The 19,058-nt window shown below is 33.7% G+C and overlaps 1 protein-coding gene across 1 annotated transcript; it reads right to left on the bottom strand.

The window, feature by feature from the left end:
* Positions 1-3,722: 3,722 nt before the first annotated feature.
* LOC134276482 (heat shock 70 kDa protein 12A-like) lies at positions 3,723-18,701 on the bottom strand. Its single transcript, XM_062758734.1, has 4 exons — positions 18,323-18,701; positions 16,306-16,527; positions 15,866-16,025; positions 3,723-4,876 (listed from the first exon to the last, which is right to left on the bottom strand). The coding sequence occupies exons 1-4, from the start codon at positions 18,692-18,694 to the stop codon at positions 3,798-3,800; spliced, it is 1,833 nt and encodes a 610-aa protein (XP_062614718.1). The 5' UTR covers positions 18,695-18,701; the 3' UTR covers positions 3,723-3,797.
* Positions 18,702-19,058: the final 357 nt, after the last annotated feature.

Here is a 19,058-nt window from a genome sequence, read left to right on the forward strand (position 1 = left end):
TGCTGTCATGTAAAGAAAAGGACAGGTTACGTCATGTTTTTCTGCATTAATATGGTGACGAATAATATGTTTTTTGAAAGTGTTGTTGCAATACAGTACTTAATAAATTACGGGCGTCCAGCAATCACCGCTGGCTGTCAGGCAATGAATGTTTGTATTGTGTTTTTATTTTAATGTGAATAGAGTTAATACATGCTCTGGTGAACGCAATGCAGCCTGTTTTTGTTTACTGCTACAGCGGAAACACGTGTTAATCTCGAATAAAAGCAACTCATACCGTAATGAGTCGAGATTTTGTATTAAATCATTGTGTTTCAAAGTTTTTTTTTTTTAATTTCATGTCAGTTTATGTTTAATTGTATTTTATATTAAGAATATATTTTAATAAAGCAAACAGCAATAAATCTTTTTTTCTTTTTTTTTTTGGCGTAGACCTTTAGGAATCAAACATTTTTTTTTTATCAACACTGAATAAAACTTATTGCACATTGCATAAATAAACAAAAAACATATGTACTATATTTCTCTAAAGCTGTAAAGATAATTACTGTTATTTTAAATCATTTTTTTTAAATGCTTCTATTTAAATTCAATTAAATATAATAGTACATACATATGTACTAAACATGTTGTTCCGAATGAGGCGCAACGAAAACGACCTTGACGTTAAATATTGACTACATTCAAATTTTCTACAAAAATTACGCGGAGGTTCAAAATTCAAACTATGGTAATTCAGAGAATACTGAAAATATTACCATTACAGGCTAAGTATGGACTTTCAGTAAGGCGTGGCATTCTCGACGTTGCCTAATTAGCTTCTGAAATTTACACAGCTTCCCATCACTGTTGAAATATACATGTGATAGAGATGCGGTCGAATGTAGTAAATAGCCAATTAAAAGTTCTCTCACGACACAGAGGTGGGGCATAAGTCGTCTCATCGTTATCAACAACAATTTAAAGTTCCTGATGTTATTAATTTCGTAACCAACGAGAATCTACTAGTATTCGCTTTTACGTAGCGCCAAGAAAGTCGCGCCCTCTGAAAATCCAAAGAAGGGTTGAAAAACTCCTAAAGAGACCAGTGAAGGCTTGTTGAAATGGAAATTTTCTCTACTTTTACCAGCTGTATTTGTTTCCCTATTTCAACACAGAAATAAAGGTAAAACTGTGTTTAATTCAAATATTACGAATAAAACCCAGAAAATTCACATGCGTGGAAGAAAATTCTTGTTTTAACAAAATATTTAAATGAAAAAGCAATAATTTTTACATATTTTAAAAGCAGAGAAAATATCCTTTTTAAATATATTAAGAAGATGGGCGAATAAGGCGGGCAGAATGCCTATAGTGCGACAGATAAGATTTGAAAAATTTTATCCCAATTGAATCCAAATTTTACTCGATATTTCATCTAATATTAAAGTATACTTTATGTAAAATCTCTACAATTTACAAAAATCTCACAAAGATTGAAAATATTTGCCCATGAAAAAGCTTACACACACTTAAAAGAACAAAAACGATCATTTTCTCATACTTAAACAAAAAATTTCAATATGGGTGGGTCTTCTCTCCATATTTTGGAAAGATGATCCTAAAAGTGTGCAATAAAATTCACATTTTTTGGTTTTCAAAAACATGGAGAGAAGACCCACCATACCTTAAAAGTACTTTTTTATGACACAACATTAGCATCTTTCCGAGAAATACTTGAAGTCCATTAAGTCGCGGGTCATATCACAAACATGATTTAAATGCCTCACATCACTATGAGCGGTGTAGCATAGTGGTTAACGAGTTAGTCTCGAAGCAGCATGCTATTGATACGTCAGATTTTTATTGCTAGGGTTCGAATCCCACGAATACCAACTACTAATTTTATGACAGAAAATTTTTTACGAGATTTTTTTCTCTCTCAGATATTTTTTTTTCTTCATAATTCCTAAAAATTTCAATAATTATAAGTTAATTTAAATAATCAATTTACATATTTAATATGATTTCTTAATATCTGACGCTATAGGCATTCTGCCCGCCTTGTTCGCCCATCTTCTTTATTTAAATGATTTGATCAGGAAAAAATATACCTATCGTTAGGATATTCGTCCTTGCTTTTGAAAATTGCGTCATTTTCAAAAATTCATGAATGTCTTCAAAACGTAAAATCTATTCATTACCGATTAATAAGGCTCAAAATTTTTACAGGGTCTGAAAGTAGAGATAATTTCCTAAAAGATTATATATTATTTATATACCTTAATGCTATTATCAAAAATATACATAGGTCCTGTTATCGCGATGCCGTGATTTAAAGGTACTTGGACACAGATTTGAAGTTAATATTTTCTGTATATTTCTGTATAATATCACGAATTATATATTTTAATAGCATTTCACACAAAAATTAATTAAAAATCTTATTTCGTTTAAAAGTTATTAAAACTTTAAATTTTTGGCGGGTTTGATTGACACATCCTTTCACTTTCACAATTTTTAACTTTATTCTTAATCCTTAAGAAAGGTGGCAATCTTGTTGTGTATTCATGAGAAACATTGAAACTTAAATCCGGAAAATAAATTTATTTAGGGTAAAAATGTTAGAAAGCAAAACTCCTTCACAAGTATTGTCATTCCGTTGTGTACAGAGTTTAGCATATCGAGCACACTCGTGTTATGTACACAGTTTTTGTAAACAGCGGGAAAGCTTTGTTATTGTTTGGTGTTTTGCTTCACCGGGTGCGTTTAAACGCCAAAGTCTGCTCACAACGACTACACGGACTGACAATATATTGTGTGTTTGTTTTGCTTTCGAACATGTCTACTCTGAATTTTCTGGATTATAGTATTACAAATGTAATATTTTTCATTAACAAACAACAAGAATGTCAATTTTCTACTAAGGATTAAGAATAAAGTTAAAATTTGTGAAAGTGCAAAGATAAGTCAATCAAACGCGCCAAAAAAATTAAAAATTTAATAACTTTTAAACGAAATAAAATTTTTAATTAATTTTTGTGTGAAATGCTATTAAAATATATAAGTCGTAATATTATAGAAAAAATATCAACTTCAAATCTGTGTCCAAGTACCTTTAACGCGCTATCGGTCATATTGACCGATGCGGTAGAGAAGGGGTTAAACGAGACTGTGTTTCTGAACACAAAAGTCTACAAAGGACAGAGATTCAAACAGTCCGGAGTCTTAGACTTTGAAACTTTCATCAAACCTACAGAAACATTTATGTATCTGCATCGCAGCAGTGCACATCCCAATGCTACCTTCAGAGGATTTATTAAGGGGGGAATTATCCGTCATAAGAGGAACACCTCTGACCCACACAAAACCAAACAATTAATTTCACAGTTCAAGGAACGACTTATATCAAGCATAGGCACTTGGGGTAAGGACCCCCCCCCTTTTTCATTTTTTTTTCTTTTTAAATCTGGGTTCGAGTCACCTTTTTCCTATTTTCTATTCTAATATGCACTATATGTTATCAAAAATGCAATTTTGTTTCTACAAGCTGTTTTTAAAAATGCCGTTTTTCACTGATACATATAATATAATTTTACAATATGTTAGTAACACAAGAATACTTAAGTTAAATAACTCTTTGTATTTATAAGTTACTCTAATAAACTTTTGTTTTCAACTAACTGTTTCACAAAAAGCAAAAAAAAAATCCTAAGTTAATTTTACACTTTCTATCTAAAACAAAAAGTTCTTCTGAATTTATTGCAAGATCACATGTTACTTTTCTTCATTTTTTTAACATCACATGATTTGATTGCTTACTCTTCTTTCAATATATCAGGAGAAAGAAGGTCAAAAGTTGCTTTGAATTCCCTAAATTTATGCAGTTCGGTAACAATTACTTCAACTTCTGTGTCCTTAATGAAGATTTTCTCCTCAATATCGATGGAAGTGCCTTTATCAACTTTGGGTAGTTTAATCTGCAGCGATCCAACACAAGACACCCCCTTTTCATCTATGAATTTGGGATCTGGTTTACGAGACAGGTAAATGCTGCATTGAATGATATCTTCGTCTGGCTTGATGACCTTTAAGATATAATATGTTCGATGACCTGGTTTGATTTTGTCTCCCTTTGTGACAAACTTCATGAAGACATCACGACATCTGTCTTGGTTTCCGACTCTTATCTTTTTCTCCTCCGGATGCTTTGACGGATCAAAGTCTGGCCAGTTTTGGACCCCATAGGAATAATTTGAAATATGAGTGGTAAATGCATTAGGTACATGACCAAAGTACACAGCACCTTTCAGTACTGCTAGACCTGGATCCTGTGGTAATATTAAATGTTTGTCTTTCATCTCTTTCTTGATCATTTCTTGGATGATGTAGCATTCGGAGAAGCCACCAACCAACAGGACAGTTTCAACATCAGCCAACTCAGGTTTTTTCAACAAACCATCCAGATGACTTTTAATGTTATCACATGTTTCCTTGAAGAAGTTTTCAAGCTCAGAATATGGGAATTTGAATATATCAGCTCGCTTTTTAAAAGGAATAATGTCCTTGTATTTTGATGATTCAATAGCTTTGGCCATTACCTCCTTGTCATCAAGAATTTCAGAAAGTGGAGCCGGAATTCTGATCTTAATACTGTCAGATGTTGCTGAAGGTACTGATCTTTTAAGAAAACCAAAATTTTTAAATAAATCTAAGTAATCTTCCATGCATTCTTCCTTGAATGTGTCCATGCTTTCTTTTCCAATGAGATCACAGAAGAATTGAAGGAATGCGTCGTCCACATTGGTTTCACCCCAGCTTATTTCACTTGGCACAATGACCTGCTTCAAGCCTCCGTCTGGTGCCCTCTCGTAAACAGAGATATCGGCAGTATTATCTTAAAATTCAGAAATAAAAAGAAATTATAAATATAGATATTCTGAAAAATAAATTCATTCAATGATTTGAGTCTTATTTACTATTCATACTTTTGGTCACCGTTAGTTTAACAATACAAATGTACATGTATAAATATTCCAAGTATACGGTTGAACGTTAATTGGAACTTTAATATCTTGCAATACCTTGGACATGTCAAAGAGAGTTAAAAATTACAACTTTCTATCTTTACGTGTTCTAACCTAAATATATTTAAATGTTTTTTATGTAACTAATTTGTATCACTATTTTACTGTTGATTTTACGCTCTCATCTGACGCCGTGATCCGACTTTCCAGATCACCACACTGTGGTTCACCACTCTCTAAAACTGATGACGTAGTATGCAGAAACATGACGTTATTTTTTGCGCGTCAAAAAGTCCCTTGTTATTGTCCCCCGCTTTCGCGAAAGCGAGGGGACATTAAATCTCATTCGTCTGTCCATCTGTCCGTCTCTCCGTCTGTCTGTCTGTCAGTCTGTCCGTCCGTCACAAAAACTTTAACCTTGCCCATAACTTTTGATTTAGTGGAGCTATGACTTTCATATCTCACATGTGTATTCCTTGTGACAAGACCTTTCTTTGGGTACCACTAAATTTGACCTTTTGACCTTGACCTTGGAGTTTGACCCAGTTTTACACAAAAATTCCAAACTTTTACTTTGGTCATAACTTTTGAATGGTAGGAACTAGGACTTTTATATTTCATATATATATTGTTTGTAGCAAGACCTTTATTGGATACCAAAAACTTTGACCTTTCGACCTTGACCTTAGAGACTTATGTACTTATGAAAAAAACTTTAACTTTGACCAAAACTTTTGAATGGTAGGGGCTAGGGATTTCATACTTCAGTCACATACGTAATCCTTGTAAAAAGACTTTTCATTAAATACCAAGAACTTTTATCCTTTGACCTTGGAGTTTGACCTACTTCTTAAAAACTATAACATTGGTTACAACTTTTGAACGTTGGATACTTAGACTTTCACATTTTACATATGTATTCTTTGTGGCAATACCTTTCATTGGATATCAACAATTTTGACCTTTTGACCTTGACATTGGAGATTTGTGTACTTATGAAAAATCTTTAACCTTTATCAAAACTTTTGAATGGTAGAGGCTAGGGCTTTTATGCTTCACATATGTATTCCTTGTGAGAAGACCTTTTATTAAATACCAAGAACTTTGATCCTTTGACCATGACCTTGGAGTTTGACCTACTTTTCAAAAACTTTTACCTTGGTCACAACTTTGGAACAGTAGATACTGGGACTTTCATATTTCACATATGCATTCTTTTTGGCAATACTTTTCATTTGATACCAACAACCTTGACCTTTTGACCTTGACCTTGGACATTTGTGTACTAATAAAAAACTTAAATCCTGACTATAACTTTTGAATGGTAAGGACTAGGAATTTCATACTTCAAATATGCAATCCTTATGAGAAAACTTTACATTGGATACCAAGAACTTTAACCCTTTGACATTGACCTTGAGTTCAGTGATGATTTCTAAATAAATGACATATGATAGGGTGTTCATATTACACACAATTTATACATCATAAAAAATGACATCTCACCCACAATGACACCGAAAGCGGGGGACCACAATTCCTTGAATTTGCTTGTTATGTTTTGTTTTATGAATAAGTATTTTACATTTGATCTCTAAAGTTTTATGTTGCTATATTTTACTAGTTATTTGGAGGTACATGTATATGATAAAGAGCTATATGCGATATATTGCATATATTTGCTCCCAGAAAAGTCAAATTTTGAAAACTTCCTGAAATGTGCTGCATTCAATAAATTGTATGAAAAATATAAATTAACAGAACATATTATTGTTTCAAGGCAGTTTATTCACAATTTTTGTTTTTATGACGTTACAAACTAGTCCGATTTTATAATCCTTTTTCAGAAAGAGGACAAAATTTCAACAATTTTAGCATTAAAATTTATAGAGAGCAAGTTTGTTTAGGAACAATATTTACATATTTCATTGATATTATCATTATACACAATACACTGTATATAAAAAAAAAATTGAGCCTGAACACACAAGCGCTCGGTGACTTTTGCTCAAAATATCGACGAAATATGTACATTTTTCTGTAGAATTCATAAAAAAATGAAATTTACGTCATGTTTGTGACGTCATTTCGTACATATGACGTCATTACTTATGAAAATATTCAGTGCCTTGAAGTCAGCATATACTCCTTGTTTATGAACATAATCAATGAAAGAAAAAGTGAACAAGCTCACATACCCCACGCTCCCACAAAACACAAAGTGCTGAAAATCCCGGAAAAAATGAAAGAATCAGAATTTCCCGCTAACATGCACAACTACAAATTGTGTCCTAAATATCTGCAAAGTTTGATTAAATTCTGTGCAGCGGTTTATAAGGCGTTGCGCTGACAAACTGCTCACCACTATATTCAAGATATCCCCAAATATCTAAGTTGTAAAGTGCCAAAATTCCCAGAAAAATAACGGAATCGAAATTTCCTGGTAAAATGCACATCTATACATTGTGTCCTAAATATCTCCAAAGTCTGAAGAAAGTATGTGCAGCAGTTTATGAAGGGTTGCGCTGACAAAATGTTCTTCTGTATATTCAAGGTATGGCCAAAAATCTAATTTGAAAAGTGTGGAATTTCTAAGAAAAATAAAGAAATAGTAATTTCCTGGTAATATGCACATCTATACATTGTGTCCTATATATCTGCAGAGTTTGACAAAATTCTGTGGATTGTAGTTGCGCTGACAAACTAGTTATCTTTATATAAAAGGTATGGCCAAAACCAAAATTTTTAGTCCGGAAATTCCCGGAAAAGATAAAGTAATCAGAATTTCCTGGTAATATGCACATCCACATATTGTGTCCTAAATATCCGCAAAGTTTGACGAAATCTGTGGAGCGGTTTATGAGGAGTTGCGCTGACAAACTGTTCATTTCTATATTCAAAGTATGGCCAAATGCCTTAGGTATAAAGTGCGGAAATTCCCGGAAAAAATAATGGAATCGAAATTTCCTAGTAATACGCATATCTGCACATTGTGTTTTAAATACCTGAAAAATTTGACGAAATTCTGTGCAGCGGTTTATGAGGAGTTGCGCTGACAATCTGTTTATCTACATATTCAAGGTATGGCCAAATGCCTTAGTAGAAAAGTGCAGAAATTCCCGGAATAATAATTGAATCGGAATTTCTTGGATATATGCACATCTACACATTGTTTCCTAAATACCTGCAAAGTTTGACAAAATTTTGTGCAGTGGTTTATGAGGAGTTGCGCTGACAAACTGTTCATCTCTATATTCAAGGTATGGCTAAATGCATAAATTAACTAGAGGCCCATGGGCCACATGGCTCACCTGAGAAGCTTTGACCATTTCGTTCTTTACCAGATTTCCCCCTTGCTAAACATAATGCATCCCCACCCTACCCCACTGATAAATCATAATTTAGACATTTTGAAATCTACACTACCCCATGATCCTTCCATTGGCACATATGTTTTAGCTTTTTTGGACCATTGGTTCCTGAGAAGAAGATTTTCAAAGATTTTCCCTATATATTTTGTGTAAAACTTTGATTCCCCTATAATGGCCCCGCCCTTCCCCCGGGGGTCATGATTCCTACAATTTAGAATTTACACTACCAAGAATGCTTCCACATAAGCTTCACTTTTTCTGGCCCAGTGGTTCTTGAGAAGAAGATTTTCAAAGATTTTTCCTATATATTTCTATATAAAACTTTGATTCCCCATTGTGGCCCCGTCCTTCCCCCGGGGGTCATTATTTGAACAATTTAGAATCTACACTACACCAGGATGCTTCCACATAAGTTTCAGCTTTTCTGGCCCAGTGGTTCTTGAGAAGAAGATTTTCAAAGATTTTTCCTTTATATTTCTATGTAAAACTTTGATACCCCATTGTGGCCCCGCCCTTCCCCCGGGGGTCATGATTTGAACAATTTAGAATCTACACTACCCCAGGATGCTTCCACATTAGTTTCACCTTTTCTGGCCCAGTAGTTCTTGAGAAGAAGATTTTTCAAGATTTTTCCTATATATTTATATGTAAGACTTTGATTTGCCATTGTGGCCCCGCCCAATCTCCTGGGGTCATGATTTGAACAATTTACAACCTACACTACCCCAAGATGCCTCCACATAAGTTTCAGCTTTACTGGCCCAGTTGTTCTTGAGAAGAAGATATTTTTAATGACCCAACCCTATTTTTGCCTTTTCTTGATTATCTCCCCTTGCGAGGGGATATGTCCCTTCATTTTAACAATTTAAATTCTCCTTCACCCAAGGATGCTCTGTACCAAGTTTGGTCAAAATTGGCCTAATGGTTCTTGAGAAGAAGTCGAAAATGTGAAAAGTTTACAGACGGACAGACAGCTGGACAGACGGACAGACAGACAGACGGACGGACAACGGACAAAATGTGATCAGAAAAGCTCACTTGAGCCTTCGGCTCAGGTGAGCTAAAAAATTTACAAGCGAAAAAGAACACAGAAAATTATATAACCCCTACTTAATAATAATATTTTTTAGGTAGGTGTACATTTTTATTAAAAGAAAAAAAGTAATGTAAGGTGTCTGCATGTGCGAAATCTTATTTCGTGCTGGGGAGGAGTGGGCCTAAAGTAGGTCTATATTCGCACTATGTCATTTACGAATAGTAAAACCGGAACCACGCGTCCTTTTTCCGAGATGAGAGTTTTTAACTATATTGGTTTGACTTTTACTTAGCGTTTTAAATATCCGGTAACGATTTTGCTCGAAGTCAGTCGCGTCAACAAACACATATTGTACAGTTTAAGGATAAATTAATTAAAAAGAAAAGGCTGGGAACAACTTTCGGTAGACAGAAATAATTAGGTAATAAAACGATATTTCTCTGAATGATGCATGTTTGATATGCCGCGTCGAAAACACAGACCATAATGGCATATACAAGCTACATCAGAACATGTATCAAACTATCGAGGCGACTATTGTCGGCGGCCAAGTTGAAGCTTATAGTGATAATTCAGAAGAAAAGTAATGACTACGATTTGACTTAGAAAATTTATGGATTTTACTAATCAAACATTACAAAATTTACTTTAAATAATAATAACTGCATAAAACACATACCCCCCTCCCCCAACCTGCTTACCCACGAACCCCAATGCAAAATTATCTTTTGAATAAGTATTTGACAAAACTTGATTCACTTGCAGCATACTTTGTTACTTTTTGTAACAAAATCATCCAGTTTCTGAGAATCGGTGAATTACTTTCATTTTCATCGTCTCCAATTTAAAGACAAGTGTGTTTTATTTTTATTTTTCGAGTAAAATAAGATAAATTTTAGGGACAATAGGTTTTGGGTGTGTATAATTATTGTTTTAAATAATGAACAAGCTTGTTTATACAAGCATAAACTCAAACATTAACAGTATTACAGAAATATGTGTCAATACATTACTTCTGGAAGAAAGAAAATAGGGGGGTACCTTTAGTGTAGAGCTCATACCACGAAAAGTAATGCGTCAACATATAATTTTTTTTAAGCTTTTTATTTTTCTTAAATATAATTTAGTAAAAATAATGCAAATTTATGAAGTTTGAGTCCATATTTTTTTTAAATGACCGAGATTGTCCTGGGAAGCATATTTTCTTACATTAAATTTAGATGCAATAGCCTAACAAAGTGCATCTATTTATAATAATTTATGAAAAACAATGATATTTTATAGTTTAATAACATGTTTCTACTCTATTTTTGGTATTAAAGTCGAATATTTAGACTTAAATTAATTTATATACAACAAAATCTAGGATAGGTAAAATTTCAGTATTTTACATTTCGGGGTATAAACTCCGATAGGCTTTAGCGGAAAAGTGAACATGTTGACATAAAAGAGGGTGTTGCAGTTCTTTTGTTATTTTCCCTAAATGTGTAGCAGATTAAAAAAGAATTTTTATGTTGCAGAAACTCGTATCAATTTTTTTCAAATGCATCAATATATAAAACACAACAAGAAACAATATTTTGAAAGTGTGTATTAACTTCCAATTTGCAATTAAATGATGTGAAAATTATCCGTACGGCAAAATATATCATATTTTACGTTTTTAGGTAGGGAATCCCCAATGTTCTGAAAAAGTGCCTCCTTGAAACAAAATAATTTTGATATATACACAAAGAGACAGGAATATCCTTCAAAACTGCCATATCAGGTTTTTGTTTCAAAAAGGCACATTTTTGACAAACGCAAAAATTGAATAAAAATTATTCTCCAAACGAAATGCGAAATGTGTACTTTAAATAACGCGGCTAAATCATCCTGTCCGAAATGGTCTATTGGATATGCTTGTGGGCTTCCTGCTAGTACTTTTACCAAAGAATGGGTTCGAATCCTGGTATGGATCATTTTTGCATATGTTTTTATGCGCCCGGATCGATAGATTTCGGGCGTATATTGTTTTTGTCCTGTCTGTTTGTCTGTTTGTCTGTCTGTCTGTTGTCAACTTTAACCTTGGCCATAACTTTTGAACAATAAAAGATAGAGACTTCATATTTGGTATGCATACTCCACTAATAAAGTCCTTTCAAATGACATCAAGGTCAATGACCTTGTGACCTTGACTGTGACCTATATGCTAAAAATAGCTTTTTCCACTGTTTGTCATAACTTTTTAACCATAGGAGATAGGGACTTCATATTTGGTATGCATACTCCACTAAAAGAGTCCTTTCAAATGACATCAAGGTCAATGATCTTGTGACCTTGACTGTAAACTATATGCTAAAAATAGCTTTTTACACTTTTTGCCATAACTTTTGAACCATAGGAGATAGGGACTTCATATTTGGTATGCATACTCCACCGATTAAGTTCTTTCAAATGACACCATGGTCAATGACCTTGTGACCTTGACTGTGACCTATATGCTAAAAATAGCTTTTTCCACTGTTTGTCATAACTTTTGAACCATAGGAGATAGGGACTTCATATTTGGTATGCATACTCCACCGATAAAGTCCTTTCAAACGACGGCAAGGTCAATGATCTTGTGACCTTGACTGTGACCTATATGCTAAAAATAGCTCTTTACACTTTTTGCCATAACTTTTGAACCATAGGAGATAGGGACTTCATATTTAGTATGCATACTCCACTGATTAAGTTCTTTCGAATGACACCATGATCAATGACCTTGTTACCTTGACTGTGATCAATATGCTAAAAATAGATTTTTTGAACTTTGTTGCCGCCGGGCGCATAGTGTTTCACAAACACATCTTGTTCCATATGTAATGGTAGTGCAATGAAATTATGTATATTCTGAAAGAGAGGTGGGGGAATGTCAAGAAGTTAGTTGAGTAATAACCAATCTATATATTAGAAATGCAGGATTAAATTGTTAAAATCTTTGATGTGCTGTGACTTAAAACTAATGCTTCATTTACATGTAGTTTTGTCTTGGAAAATAAAGTTACTGTATTGTTTAAATAATTTATTTTTTACATACTTTAGTTATTGCAATTCTGAATAATTTTGGTCTCTTAGTTAGTAGCCAAGATTTGATTTGAAACAAATGAAATGTCTTGGATGTAGCACCAACAGTGTGATTATGGGACGCAGTTTTATTTCATGAAAAATATTTTTGCACTATGTCTGAAAAATATTTTTGCACTATGTCTACAGTATATCTATCAAAATGCTGCTTTAGCCAATGTGCTTTCTGTTCTTCCAACCTCTTTCGTGCAAAATGACGAAAGTGTTTTGTTGTATCAAGAAGGAAATACCCGCCGTAAACATAGTCCTCTACGTAGCTGTATCTATATTTAGACATAACGAGGGTATTTAAATGTCCTTCTCATTATATAGGGAATAATCGCGAGTTTCTGCAACGCCCTCTTTTCTTGTGTCTATCCATTGCTGGGATGTATGTCTATCTTATAAAAGCAGATTTTTAAAGATTGAGCCCATTTTGTGCCGAGTATAGAACTACCTTAAAAGCACACAGCTAGAAAAAGATAAAAGTGGAATAAACCAAATTCACAAGACTTATAACATGTAAGGAGACGGTCATTTTGCACATTTACAGTTTTTGAAGAGTTATCCGCCCTTGATGAAAAGAAGAAAATTTTTGATTTCCCAAAATTTCTTTTTATATTTTAATAAAGAGGGAATTTATGCATATTTTCACCAAGAGATTTCTTTGAAATTCAAATTACTTTTTACAATATCTTATAAAAACATGCACTGCCCATATACTTCAATGTAAAATTCAAAGTGATATTAATTGGACAATAATCAAAATTTTGTAAATTTCTTTGGTGGAGCATTTTCATTTGATAATATCTTCTAATTGCTACCATGATTAAAAATATTGGTCCATTCATTTATTAGGTACAAAATATGGTCGTTATACATTGAATACCTTAAGTGCCAAAATTACTCACACTATTCCATTATCCTTATTTTATTATACAACACAAAAAGGGGAAGGGGCGATCTTTTAATGAACGTTTTAAATGGTACAGTGTAAATAGTATTTGGACCTCCCTTCCCCCATGTTGAATTACGTGCCTGTATGCATCTACTTTCCAAGAATACCTATGGTTAGAAATCTTATGACATTCAGTGCCTCTCGCAGATGCCAACAAACATAGTAAGAATATGTATGCTGTTAAGTAATAGAATAAAATTTAATCTCACTTAACCTGAGAGAGTCGCGGAGTAAGGAGTTGATCCTTACGTCTCAGTCGTGTTCGAATCCCACTGTGGGACGTGAGAACGGTCGGATGGTCCTTCGGATGAGACCGTTTAAACCAATGCCCGTGTCGCAGTTGATGGTGACACGAAAAAGATCCTTCACTGCTCAATCTGCTAACTTAAGATAGCTTTGAAAAACACCATCTTATGATGATCCTAAGATTTTTTAAGATACATCTTAGGAAATTTCTTATGAACAATCTTAGGAAAGTTTCGTAAACATGCCTGCTGGTCTACTACGTTTACATTTTATCACAGACACGTGGTTGAGGTAAATTTACCTGTTATCCTTTTCTCTATATTTCAAACTTTTATAATGGTCAGTCGAGGCTGTTTATACATAATAATACGCATGGATTTTCAGCATTTACGGTTTTCAGGACAAGAAATGCACATGAAACTTGTATTCACTGATACTCGGGAATACGCGTAGGCCTAGCGAATTACTCACAAAACACGCTACAAAACTTTAAACTAATGTATATTTATTAATTGTTTGTAACTGTATATAATTTTTACTGTGGTCTCGGGAGCTGTTCATATGTAGATCCATGTTTAATCTGTGACTCAAATGCATTAAAAAAGTATCGGAAAGCAGTAAAATTCCAAGCATATTTCCATAGTATTTATGTGGTACTCACTCGTAATGAATTTCATTTAGCTGATTGGACAGTTAGAATGTATCGCTAGTGTTTCGATTAGCATATGAATTTATTCTTACGTCAGAAAATCTAGTCCGTCGATCTGTTCATAATGGGGAAGGCCAGTTAGATTTTACAGTTATTTTAAAAAATGGCATGTGGGCGCAGTTATAGGTACAATTTTCTCCTTTCACATGTAGGTAGATTTCAAGAAAACACAGTGACCAGCCAAAGGAGAAAATTGTACCTATCTGCGCCCGTATGTTTTAAGGGCTTCAAAGAGTGGGCGGGGTTAAAATGCAATGGGAATTGGATGTAAACATAATACCCCTGCCTTTATAAAAGATCTGTTTCTTTCAAATCTCGTTTCTTTCTTTTTTGTTATAAATAGTATTCTATAAAGGTATACATATCAGTGATCAGTTATATACAAAATTTGAGTAAAATTTAGACATTTAATTTTTTGTCAATTTACCCAGGGCTGCAAGTCACCTAGCTCATCCTTTCCCCCCAAAATAAGCCATTCACCAGAGTTTGACACACCCCTTAAAAATCTAGGCCAATGACCTATTTATTTTTGGGCATCATTTGCTACTTAATTATCTTGTTAACATTGTATCTTAATATGAATAAAAATTCTATTGCAGAATTCTTTTACTCATCACTTTTATACCACAAACTCGCATTTTCCCTTTACTTGCTATAGTAATTATTGATTTTTGTTGCCTACTTTTGAAATGCGCCCTATTAAAAATCTATATCGATGACCATATATTTTTTTCATCGATTTTTACTCACAAAAAGTCACTTTAGCTCATATTAAAATTTGAGATTTTCTATTATAGAAATGAATTAGGTCCCTCATCGTTAACCTTTATTAACCATTACTAATAGATGTAATAAAAATATAAAGGCTGCCGAGAACCTGTTTTATACGTAATAACTCTCCTCATGCCCCTATGCTAAGAATAGCGACATGTAATACAATTAATAATAAAACAAACGGGGCGGGACACTTTGAGAGGGGTGAGAGAGGTCCTAGGGAGTTTAAGTATAAAATGACATTGCAAAAGCTCAAAATCTTCTTGAAATATCAGCCGGAAAGGAGAGTGTTACAAACAGACAGAATGTATAAATTTAATTTACTGTCTTGAACTTTGACCTTTGGACTTCATAATCAATAGGGGTCTTCCTTAGGCTACAGGAAGTTGTAACGTAAAATTTTATTGCAAAAGCTCAAAGGGTTCTCGAGATATCGCGCAGAAACGAAAGTTATAACAGACAGAATTTGCGAATTTATGACCTTGACCTTTTGACCTCAAAATCAATAGGGTTCTTCTTTAGTTCTTAGGGAGTTGCTATGCAAAATTTCATTTCGAAAGCTCAAAGGGTTTTTGAGATATCGTGTAGAAACGAAAGCGTTACATACAGACAGAAAGATGGACAGAGCCAAATTAATATCCCCCACTTTTCAAGCGGGGGACAAAAAACAATTACTTCCAAGATCTATCACCATGTACTTAAAGCCTGTCGTTAGTTTATCTTTAAAGCCAGCCTTGTTTGGGCCTCTGTCCCACTTTAGATGCATGTACTGACAATAAATAGATGCAGCCTCTGATTCCAAGGCAATCTTCAGCTGTTCCTTTTGTATACCTGCCTGTTATGAATAAAACATAATGCATTTCAAACATGAAACATGTCATAATAAACAAAATGAAAAACTGTTACCAAGGATTTTATTGAAACACAATTTAGAGCTCTCATTGATAAACTGATTTTTTTTTTAAAAAAATATCAATGTACTGATTATGACACTTTTTGTTGTTGTTATATATGTGGACATTGAGATTATTAATGACAGCTCTAGCCCAAAATGAAAACATTTAATATTTAAATTGATTTGCAAAAGTTCAATTAATCTTGAAAAAATTACGTACCATTTGGGCAGCTGCTATCATGAGCATCTTTGCAGTGTCGTCCCATATAGCTGGCACAGTGATGACAAAATCAATGTCACTCACTTTGATTTCACCAGTGACTTGTATGTTCATTCTTTCCAGCATGCAGTCTTTCAGATATTGGATACAATAGGTGAAGATCTGAAGAGCATTGAATTCTTTCCCTGTCTCATCAATGCAAACTGTTTTTCTATGTACTCTCTAAAAAATCAATATATTAAATTAAATTTTTTAATACATGTAATTTAAAAAGAGCTGAGTGTATGTGGACATTTCAAGATTTTTTTTATCTCCTTTATAATATTAAAGATATACAAAAATTATCAAATTTAAAAGCTAAAATGTATGATTTTTTTTCTTTGCAGAATGCTTATTGACAGCATAAAAGATATCATGTCTAAATGATTAAGTTATATCTGATTGGTTATAATGTGTTGATGCACCAAACTCCTGAATTAATTCATTTGATACTAAAAAAATATTTACAATTAATTCCTGTTAATTAAATGCAAAAAAAAAAAATTACGCTAGAAAAAAATTACCACAGATGAAACAAGAGGCCCAGGGGCCACATCACTCACCTGAGCAATTGGCTAGGAAAAACACAGATCAGATCAGAACTGAAAGTAAACTGGGGGGGGGGGCTTGAATTTTACACCCCCCCCCAGAGGGTCATGATTTGAACAAACTTGAATCTACACTACCTGAGGATGATCCCACATGAGTTTCATCTTTCCTGGCCCAGTGGTACTTGAGAAGAAGATTTTTAAAGATTTTCCCTATTTATTCCTTTGTAAAACTTTTATTGGCCATTTTGGCCCAACCCATCTGAATCTACACTACCTGAGAATAATTCCACATGAGTTTCATCTTTCCTGGCCAAGTGGTTCTTGAGAAGAATATTTTTAAAGATTTTCCCTATATATTACTATGTAAAACTTTGATCGGCCATTTTGGCCCCATCCTACCTCCTGGGGTCATGATTTGAACAAATTTGAATCTACACTACCTGAGGATGATTCTACATGAGTTTCATCTTTCCTGGCCCAGTGGTTCTTGAGAAGAAGAATTTTCATATATATTTCTATGTAAAACTTTGATCGGCCATTTCGGCCCCATCCTACCTCCTGGGTTCTTGATTTGAACTAATTTGAATCTACACTACCTAAGGATGATCCCAAATGAGTTTCATCTTCGATCATGGCCCAGTGGTACTTGAGAAAAGGATTTTTAAAGATTTTCCCTTATATTACTCACAGGGGCCAGTAACAGGCTAAATTTGAATTTACGTATTGACTATATATATACAAAAATATATATAGTCAATACCTAAATTCAAATTTAGCCTGTTACTGGCCCCTGTGATATTACTATGTAAAACTTTGATTGGCCATTTTGGCCCCACCCTTCCCCCGGTAGTCATGATTTTAACAAACTTGAATCTACACTACCTGAGGATGATTCCACGTGAGTTTCATCTTCTTGCCAAGTGGTTCTTGAGAAGAAGATTTTTAAAGATTTTTTCTATATATTCCTATGTAAAAATTTGATTGGCCATTTTGGCCCCACCCTACCCCCTGGGGGTCATGATTTGAAGAAACTTGAATCTACACTACCTGAGGATGATTCCATATGAATTTTATCTTTCCTGGCCCAGTGGTTCTTGAGAAGATTTTTTTTTTAAAAATACCATTAATTTTTCTCTAATTCATAATTATTTCCCCTTGGAAAAGGGCCTGGCCCTTCATTTGAACAAATTTGAATCCCCTTTACCCAAGGATACATCATACTTTGTACCAAGTTTGGTTGAAATTGGCCCAGTGGTTCTTGAGAAGATGAAAATGTGAAAAGTTTACGACAACAACAACAACGACGACAAACAACGGACAAATTTTGATCAGAAAAGCTCACTTGAGCCTTCAGCTCAGGTGAGCTAAAAAGGGTTCACTATAAATATTCTCTTTAGAAAAGAAACAAATGACTTATTTTCTCCTACCTCTGTTAACTTTGACTTTAAAATTAGCATAAATCTGCGGAAGAAATAATGGTCCTTATGGTTATCATCTTCCGACAGTCTAGCATATTCATTTTCTGCCTCAAACCCAAACTTAAAGAAGGAACCGTCTGGCTTCAGCAGAAGTGAAGTTGGTGTCTTATAATCCATCAAATATTCGTTATCATGCCAGCTTTGTGTAATAATTGTAGTCCAATCAAACTTGAATGAATATGCGTAGCTGGAATAAATTGTGCCAAAATCTATAGCAGCCACAATCTGTCGCTCACATACAGACGTCTTGTTGTCAAATTCTATTACCTCTTCTGCGTCACTATCTGAATCTGAGAGGTTAAACTGGTCTCCCTGGTCCATTGTTCAAAAAGCTATCATTAAAAAACAATATATCTTATAAATTTTTTTGCTGACTTTATTTTAGATAAATTTCTTGTTAAGATGCCAAAAATTTTATTACATTTAAGGACGGCTTTATATAATTTATGTGCATCTTCTCAAAAAACATCAAATCTACTCTGACATAGTAAACAAACCTGAATACATGCTCACAATTTTTGAAGTTACTGAAGCAATAAATTATGGTTTAATTTTCTCATTTAATATTGTACTAAATCTCATTAATTCTAAGCTTTTTCATTCAACCTTTCAATGATAAAAACATTTTCAAAGTATAAGCATATTTGTATACCAATTTCATTTTTGGTGTTCTACAAAGCAAATT

The sequence above is a fragment of the Saccostrea cucullata genome, unplaced genomic scaffold (assembly GCF_032062105.1).
Source record: "Saccostrea cucullata isolate Sc308-1 unplaced genomic scaffold, CSIRO_AGI_Scuc_v1 ctg580, whole genome shotgun sequence".
NCBI classification, from domain to species: domain Eukaryota; kingdom Metazoa; phylum Mollusca; class Bivalvia; order Ostreida; family Ostreidae; genus Saccostrea; species Saccostrea cuccullata.